The sequence below is a fragment of the Hyperolius riggenbachi genome, chromosome 2, assembly GCF_040937935.1.
Source record: "Hyperolius riggenbachi isolate aHypRig1 chromosome 2, aHypRig1.pri, whole genome shotgun sequence".
NCBI lineage: Eukaryota > Metazoa > Chordata > Amphibia > Anura > Hyperoliidae > Hyperolius > Hyperolius riggenbachi.
Window position 1 is genome coordinate 357,486,141 of NC_090647.1, and position 9,328 is coordinate 357,495,468.

Genomic DNA, 9,328 nt, shown 5'->3' on the forward strand with positions numbered 1-9,328 from the left:
AAGGCAAGAGGCATTGTTTAAAAGGAAATAAATATGGCAGCCTCCATATTCTTATCCCTACAGTTGTCCTTTAAGGGCAGCAAATAACTGCTCCAGGCCCCCCAGTGCAGCAATTATTCACTCGCTTTCCTGCAACTAAGCTTCCCCCGCCCCCCCCCCCCCCCCCCCACCCCCGGCCCCTTTCCTTTTTAATTTTTGTGTCCAGGACTCCTGTTTCCTTGGCATTTCCTTTGTAAAGAAAGTGTAACACATTATTCAGTGTTGCTCATGACTCATGTATAAATCAACCCCTACACTTTTATTTAGTTAGGCAGACCTACACTTCTAGACCTATAGTCGAGTATATACGGTCATTTTTTTCCTAGGTGATATTTTGACACCTTACCGATATAAGACCTTTTAAACCCCCAGCAAATAATTTGGATAGTACTTTTTCACCTACTTTTTGATGCTATTTCAATTGCAAATGGCAGAAAAGTTATTTTAAAGAGAGGATGAAAATGTATCTCTGAGGAGAAAACTCAGGAAAAAAAGCTATTTGCATATGGGCCACGGCATCTTGTGGTGTTGGCATTGGACATTGGTGTTGGTTTATTGGACGCATTCATTACAAACTAGTAGGTTTTAGTGTTTGAGAATAATAGCAAAATATTATTTATTCAACCGTTTCCCTGTATTGCAGTAAATAGAGAAGTAGCCTTAAAATGGTTCATAGATCCATAAAGTATTAACTTATTGTCGGAGCCCTTGCTGTAGGGTTATCAGTACATAAGTTTAGTGTGTTCTGGTTTATACATGTCTTTATTTTTGAAAGAGTAGCAAAGCTCATTTTCTAATGTATTAAAATAAAATAAATAAATAAATAATGGACTGATTCAATGGATAGTCTGATGGCATCAAGTATTAAGTTATCGTAGAACCCCTTGCTGTGGGGTTATCAGTACATACATTTATTGCACACTTATTTATTATGTATTTATTATTGAAAGAGGGTCAAAGCACATTTTCTCATTTTATTAAAACAAAAGTAAAAAAGAGGAAAAGAATAAATAATGGACTGATTTCATGGATAGTCAGATGGCCTGCGCGGCATTCCTAGCTATCCATTATGCATGAACTAGCTCAATTGTGGTCGCATCTTGATTCATACCCGCCCTGTCTTTACCTGGCATATTGTCTAGTGTATGTGTGGATTTCTTCTGGTCACTCTAGTTTCCTCCCGCATCCCAAAAACATAATGCACCCCCTATAAAACTGTACTTATACTATGGCAGGAATACGATAGTGAGTGCCTCTGAGGAACAGGTAGAGAAATGACTATAGACTCTGTAAAGCACTGCAGAAGATGTAGGTAAGTGCCACGTAATAAGTATTATTAATATTTACACATGATGATTTCAGCTGGACAGATTTTAAAGATAATGAATGTTTTATAAAAATAATAGAATTCAAAAGCACTGATCAATGTAAACTGACTTAGGGCTGGTGCACACCAGAAGAGCTTTTCTGAGCGCTAATGTTATCCTATGTGTGTGTTCACACTGGAGCAACGTGATTTGGTAAAAAAAAAAAAATAAATCATAGCATTGCATTAGCAAGAGCTTTTAAAATCTCTAGCGTTTAAAAAGCTCTTGTGGTGTGCACCAGCCCTTCAGTGCAATTATGTGACCTATGGGTCCAAGAAATCTATCCTTACATTTAGCCCCTGTCTAAGTGTACTAATATTTCCACACACTTATTTTCTCAGATTTTCTCCTGTTGCTCATTTCGGAAGTTCTCCTTTAGGATGAAGTCTTTACCCCTGAATAACACAGAAAAAAGATGTAAATGCAAGTGATTGGAAATACGAGGTGCACTGAGAAAGGGTCTGAATCTATGGCAGGGTTTGTGACCTCATATGTAGTTACGTCACCTACGCTGGGACCAGGTTTTTAGAGTTTTCACAAGTTATTGCTAAATAACACCGGTTACTGTTATGGATTAGCGGTATAAAGAATGTGCACATATTAGATACTGCGCAAACCTAGCTCTTATTTGTAAATATGTTTGATAAGAAGCCATACAGCTCTGAAACTTTGCATTTATAAATAGAAATTCCATTCCATTCCAATGTCATATCAGGACAGACTTTAGACAAGTAGTTGGCTGTGAAAAGCATAATTCCAAAACTTTGTGCCAGGCAAGCAAATGAGCAAGCGGCTAGGCTTAGTCAAGCCTGTACACCTTCATAGAAGGTGGAGGGGGGGGGGAGGAGAGCAGCAGTGAACCTCCCACTGCGATGATAGACCAACAATATAAAACAATATAAGCCCTGTAGACTGCTTATCAGCTGAGCATGGCTGGCTCCAGGAAACAACAGACTTGTGTACAGACATGGGATTATTGCTGGATCTGATTGCAAACATATGATAGGTGACAATCTTCACATCTTCCTATCTACCAGTAGCTTAAGGCTAAGTTCACACTATGTGCATTGTTTATAATACGTGCATAATGCAGCACGTATTCCGCATGGTAAAACACATGTTTTTTCATAGCATGAAGAAATGCTAAGTAAGGTGCAGACGATATCCAAAAACACGTTGTAGTAGAAAGTGTTAGGATAATGGCTACAACACAGAGATGTGAACATATCTATTTCATCATATGGGCAGTGTGCTCACGTGTGGCAACGCGCATAGTGTGAAATCACCCTTGGCCATTAAAAAGGTATCTTTTCCCAGTATTTTTATTTTCTTTGCATGCATCAGTTCTGCCCATGCCTGGGAACTTTCAGATACATTAGTAACTCTTTCATGTATGCAACATTTGCTATAGTGCATTCCTTTAACATACAAATAAAAATGTACAATTCACATGTAACTTAGTCACCAACTAAAACCATATTTAATCTTTGGATCAACTTGGCAATGGTTTGCTCCCCTCTTTATTACTGTGAAATTTCCCTTTAGGAAGATGTCCTACTGCTCCCTGTCGTCCAGTAAGTTGACATTGGAACAGAAAGGGAGACACCTTTCTACAGGGAAACTTGCTCTGGTCAGATGTACACAGCTGTCAAACATAGAATTTCCTTTCCCTTTCTGGTAATCAACTAACTTTCTGTTGTTTTTCTGGGGCAAGAAGGAATTGCAGTTCTATCCTGTGGCAAAACTGTTGATAATAAATGATGACAGAAGTTCAAACCTGTTCTACTTTATCCAAAACAAAAACATGTTGCTTGGAATTCCCTCACTGGCCCCTCTACAGCAGGAACAGTGAGTGGCTACCTGGAACAGCATATTCACGCATACACTATAGGAAAATAACTCCACAAGCATCTCTAACAGCGCAGCTCCCATCATGTATGGTAATTTGAGGCAATGCAGCTTTTGATGTAAACATTAACTACATCAGTGCTGTAAGGTTTACATACACTTTCCAAGTACTGCGCTGCTGGATCACTCGACATTCTGGCACCAACCTGCACACAATGGCTCAGGCTGTATTTGCATAGCTTCACAAATGGTAAAGCTTGGCAGTTTGGGGGTTTCCTTAGCTGCCAACGACTGGTGCTAAGTTTTTTTTGTTTTTTTTTAATATAGAATATTTCTTGCCCTAGTAACAAAATTAGCCAATTTGTGTATTACAATAATCCATTTCCTGTAGATATTACATGAGTTACCACATTTGTGCTTATTATATGCAAAAATACAGACATCAATAAGGATATTAATATCTAATGCTACCAGAATTCATATTGTTTCTCGGAATAAATGTATCGATTGTACTGCACCATTTGATACTGTAGCTATTGGTATGTTGGTATGTAGTTGCATGTGACTGTACTATATATAGATTTGTATATATGTATATACACACACATTTGAATATACATGCATGCATGAACAGATACTTCATGAATATACAGATATTCGAGTATCTTTCATACATATATATTATTATCTTACTCTAATCAGGAGAAATATCATGTAAAAGTTAATACAATTTAGACTATATGTGGAAATGAAACCATCATTAAAATTTCTCATTAATTTCTGCTATAAAATGTATGCATAGCACATATTATTTTCCACAGAACCATGCCACTTTCAAAGAGATGGTAATAATTGTTGGCCTATGTGTTTATTGACTGGTGAGTGCCTTTGTGTTGTCATATACCTATGCACAAATATACACATATGTATGCACATTTAAATATATAAATATACAGGTATGTACAATAAATTCTATACATTGTGCAATGCTTAGGCTGCCAAGTACATCCACAGCAAATCAGCTCATAATTCATTGGCTGCCAATTTTTTTTATTTTGTACTATTATTTCCCATCCATCCTTTTTGTCTTTTATTCAGACAGTTTTACCTTTAGTTATTTGTAATTCATGTTAGTTATTACTCACTACGTTAGTACAGTACATATACTTTCAAGCATTACTAAGTTTCCCTGAATGTATGTACAATCCTTGGTGCAAGCATAAGTTATCTAATGAACCTTTTATATATATAAAACATACAATCAGTGTGTCCCGTTTCCTGATTTCATTCTTTTATTCCTATAAGGAAGTTATCGAGAGAATATCATTCGAGAATAAATACTATTAACACTAACACAGCTACACAGATAGCTGGATATTCACGAATAAGAAGAATTTATGTGTACGTGTGTGTTTGCGTGCGTGTAGGTGTGTGTGTGCATATGTGTCTTTATTTAAGTGTGTATTTTTGTAGATATATATTTAGAATTTGTGTGCATGCAATTTGTATCCATGCATTAACCTTATTTCACATTTATGTTTTAGAAATGGAATGTAAGTAAGAGGATTATAGTGTGATACAATATTAGCATTACTAACACAATACCTGACACCCTTAATACTGAAGGAAATCTGTAACACTTGTCTTGCAAGGCATACCTCTTCAAAGTTCTGAACTGCTGCATTAACAAAGTGTTAAATCAGGGACTCTCCATCAATCTGAGATCTGCAGGTCTAAATTATAAATTTTTTTTTAAGGCGGACATTATCCACTTAATGGACCGAACACGGTTAACTGACCAGATTGTTAAGAACAGTTATAGAACAACACGGGCATGCAACTATTTTACATATAGTTTATATCATATTAGGTTACCCTAATTATAGCCTTTACCTTATTGCCGCCCCATTTTAGAAGGTTAACAACCAATCCTTTCGTCTCCTAAGAAAAGATTGACCATATTTAACCTATGAACCCTGTGCAGCAAGTTGTTTCGACTTAAAAGGGCAAGGACTCCTTTAAGCAGTTACGAATCCCTGGTTTAACCCCACCCCTGTTCTCAACATTTAACCTTGATCAATAATGAAGTGGTACCCATAGTATTTAAGAAGCAGTGGACCATGATGCTATATTCCCACTCTGGCGAGGATGATTGAAATGGCTATCTATATATTCTGTGTCTGCAGATCACAGTACACATTCACTTCCTCTTAATATTGTATCAAACATTGCAGCACAGACAGGCTGCAGTGGCAGAAGAGCAGCTTTTTCAATTTCTTAAAAATAAAATCCAAATATCAGAACTTTGATATACAAATAACAGAATCTTAACACAAAAATATATGTTTCTCATTAAAATATGGAAGGCCTTTTTTTTTCTTAGAACAGCTATTTAGGTTTTAAAGCATGAAATGTTGAACTGTACATATGTGCATTGATTATTTAAGTGCAAAAAAAAAGTTTACACCATTACAGTATATGCAGGGCATATCCATTAGAATTCGATAAAATACTAGAACTACTTTTAAGAAACTTTTCTCCAGCTAGGGTAATATTGTGTCTGTGATTTAACTGCAAGGTACATTTCTTTGGAAATCATCTGTAGCACAGTCTAATGACTCCTGCTCAATTAAATAATGATTTAGGTCACCACAATTGTCTTATAATGAAGCCTCTGGGTGTTGCAAGACCTCTCGTGAAGATCTACCATCAGTCGTATCCATTATGAAGTTATATAACTAGTTATTTGGACACAATAGCACAACATTCATGTGACAACCATGAATCCCAAGAGACTGCACAGCTGAGTATTATCAGTGTTGTAAACTAACTAGGGTTTAGGCTTAAATTAAGGCCTGCCAATTGCTTCCCACCTATTTTGTTGTTTTTCATAAACCCTCTAGTTAGAAATGCTACCAGATTTCTCTGGTCTATTAGTGTTGTCAACAGATGTTCAGTGAGATCAAATTTAGTTGCTAATGCAATAAAACATCACTTAAACAACTATTGCTTTCCATGCAGAATTGACACACCTTGAAAGATATTACCTAGCAGATTATTGCATTACACAAACTCTGCAGCTGTCCCTGATACTCTTTCTAAGGACAGGTTAGTCAAACGTCAGTTAGCATTTTGGTTATATTTACATAGTTCGTATTTCCTAAGGTGCAATTTGCAGTTTTTAAGTTCTTCTCCCTAAAATCTTCATTGCTATGATTAACTCCTTCTTGAATCTCCATGTAGTCAGATTTACTGAGTGTGGAGGCACTTCTGCTTTTTTGAAGGTCAGGGGAAGATGGGATCTTTGGACAGCTCGCTTGCAAATATTGTGCTTGCTCCTCACCCTCTGTCTCTCTGTGATAAAAGTAATTGAAGTTGGACACTATGACTGGAACTGGTAAGGCAATGGTTAACACGCCTGCAATTGCACAGAGAGAGCCTACTATTTTGCCACCTATTGTTGTAGGGACCATGTCTCCATATCCTACTGTTGTCATGGAAACCACGGCCCACCAGAAGGCATCTGGGATGCTGGGAAACTGAGAATCTCTCTCATCAGCTTCTGCAAAATACACAGCACTGGAGAAAAGAATTACACCAATGAAGAGGAAAAATATAAGAAGCCCTAGTTCCCTCATGCTTGCTTTGAGTGTCTGGCCCAAAATCTGAAGGCCCTTTGAATGCCTGGAAAGTTTGAAAATCCTAAATACTCGAACCAGCCGTATTACCCTAAGGATTGCTAAAGACATTGCTTGCTGACCCTGCTGTGCTTCTTCTGTTTTTTCAGCCAGTTCTGTACCCAATGTTATGAAGTAAGGGATAATAGCTACTATATCAATAATGTTCATAATGTTGGTAAAAAAACCAGCTTTGCTTGGGCAGGCAAAAAATCGAACCAAAAACTCAAATGAGAACCATATGATACAAAGCGTTTCAACAATAAAGAACGGGTCTGTAAAGGTGTTCGATTGTTGGTATCGAATTGTACTGTTGGAGCTTGGGTAATAGTCTACAGTCCTCATTGGCATTTCCTCATCATCTCTAAAAACAGGCAGTGTTTCAAGGCAAAAACTCACAATCGAGATTAATATCACCATAACAGATATAATTGCAATAATCCTAGCTGGACCAGAGCTTTCTGGATATTCAAACAGTAGCCAGACCTGCTTCTGGAATTCATTGTCTGGCAAAGGGCGTTCCTCTTCTTTAATATATCCTTCATCCTCCCTAAAGATTTCCATGGCTTCTTCACCAAGTTCATAGAACCGTATTTCCTCTGAAAAGATATCCAAGGGCACGTTTACAGGTCTCCTTAGCCTGCCTCCAGACTGATAGTAGTATAAGATGGCATCAAAACTTGGCCTGTTCCTGTCAAAAAAATATTCATTCCTTAAGGGATCAAAGTACCTCATCCTTTTTTTAGGATCTCCCAGCAAGGTTTCCGGAAACTGAGATAAGGTTTTTAACTGAGTTTCAAACCGCAAACCAGAAATGTTAATAACAACTCTCTCACAGCATTCATGATCAGGTTCAGGATCGTAACTGTCCTGGGGGTGGCCTGGCAAAGCGGAGGCTTCATCTGTGGGATCACCAGTGGCAACTGTCATAGTTAAGGACCAAGTAGGAGCTCAGCCTGATTCGTCTGGCTGGCTGTTGAACTGTGACCAGGATGAAGCACCGCAGAAATGTGTGCATTCACGACAAGAAAGATTTTCTGCAAATGAGAGCCATATAACCTCTCACCTATGGAAGATGAAAAAATAGTTAGAAGAAGTCTAATATATTTTCATTCCAACAGCCCTGCAAATGAGCCTAGACTTGCTTTGAACAATAATACCCAAAAGCACAGAAGGCTAAGGTGCTGAAATGCTCCACAGATCAATGCACCCTGGGGTGTTGTATGGATGAAAGGTATGCATCCTGCATTATAGCAGAAATATGCAGCATCTTAGGGCTGGGTCTTAATGCTCTTCAACTACACTGAACTAATATGAGATCCCAGGAGCATCACAGGTAATATACATTACAAGGACAGAGGGGTAATGTCACTAATGCTTCCTGTATGCAGCACTGTATGTAGCTAGGGTTAACTACTTTGTCAGAGACATATTATCTAAGCTTGTCTGCTAAATAATAAACTAAATCTATAATACAATGGGGGCAGAATATCATCAAACCACATAATTTATCAATTAACACGCATACTAAAGGAATCTTTCTACAGGGTGCATAGCGTAGCACTGTATAATCTAATAAGTCACTTGTTCATCGGGGGGAAAAAATGAGAAAATATCTGAGAAACACATCAATCCACTTCGTAACAGGTGCATTTTATTGGGAGTCAAGCATGGTTCAAAACATGTGGCAAATGTCTATAGACCTTCATGGAAACGAAACATGCAACATGCTGACAGGAAGAACATGCACAACTGCAATGAGGACAATATGTAAGCCTTCCCAGCGTCGTTGTCAACCTGTATGCGAGCAATGGAGCTAGACATTACCTTGAGAAACAATCCTCCAGGTTTCTTAGTAACCGAGCTATGTAGACTCTGCTCTCTGGGGAATGCAGTGAAGAAAAACAGGATTTCTGGCATCCTATATATTGGTTTGTCCTTACAGTCCAAAATATGAAATCAGATGCTGCAGGAATAGGGGATTCCTGGGAAAGAGGAGCTCATTCTTCTTGAAGTGAAAGGACAGGATTGGTCTGACAGGTACCCGTGCTTGAAAGCCTCTGTTAAAGCATATAATGTGATAGATAGAAGATGCTAAGCTCAGCAGATAAAAAAAAAAAGTCTGGTGCCCTCAGGAGGTGTGACATTGCTTGGTGGTAAATAAAAAAACAGGAGCTAGGTAAAGCTGGTACATCATGAAACATCTGCAGAGACCCAGTTTCCAGATGCAGTAGTCGCACAGCCTTCCCCCTTGTCAGCCTGCGTTATGATGCTTTGCTATTCTGCACTGCAACAAAACAAGAGGCAGTATTCACAGCACATCCCACAATACAGGGAGAGCAGAAGCAAGGAAACAGAGGAATTCACAGAGCATCTAACAGCTCACAGTGCAGCCTC

General features: G+C 38.2%; 1 protein-coding gene across 1 annotated transcript; it reads right to left on the bottom strand.

Moving 5' to 3' along the window:
- Positions 1-5,746: 5,746 nt before the first annotated feature.
- Positions 5,747-8,812, bottom strand: LOC137544473 (potassium voltage-gated channel subfamily A member 2). The gene is made up of 2 exons (XM_068265560.1): positions 8,759-8,812; positions 5,747-7,997 (listed from the first exon to the last, which is right to left on the bottom strand). Exon 2 carries the CDS (start codon positions 7,859-7,861, stop codon positions 6,368-6,370), a length of 1,494 nt encoding a protein of 497 aa, XP_068121661.1. The 5' UTR covers positions 7,862-7,997; positions 8,759-8,812; the 3' UTR covers positions 5,747-6,367.
- Positions 8,813-9,328: the final 516 nt, after the last annotated feature.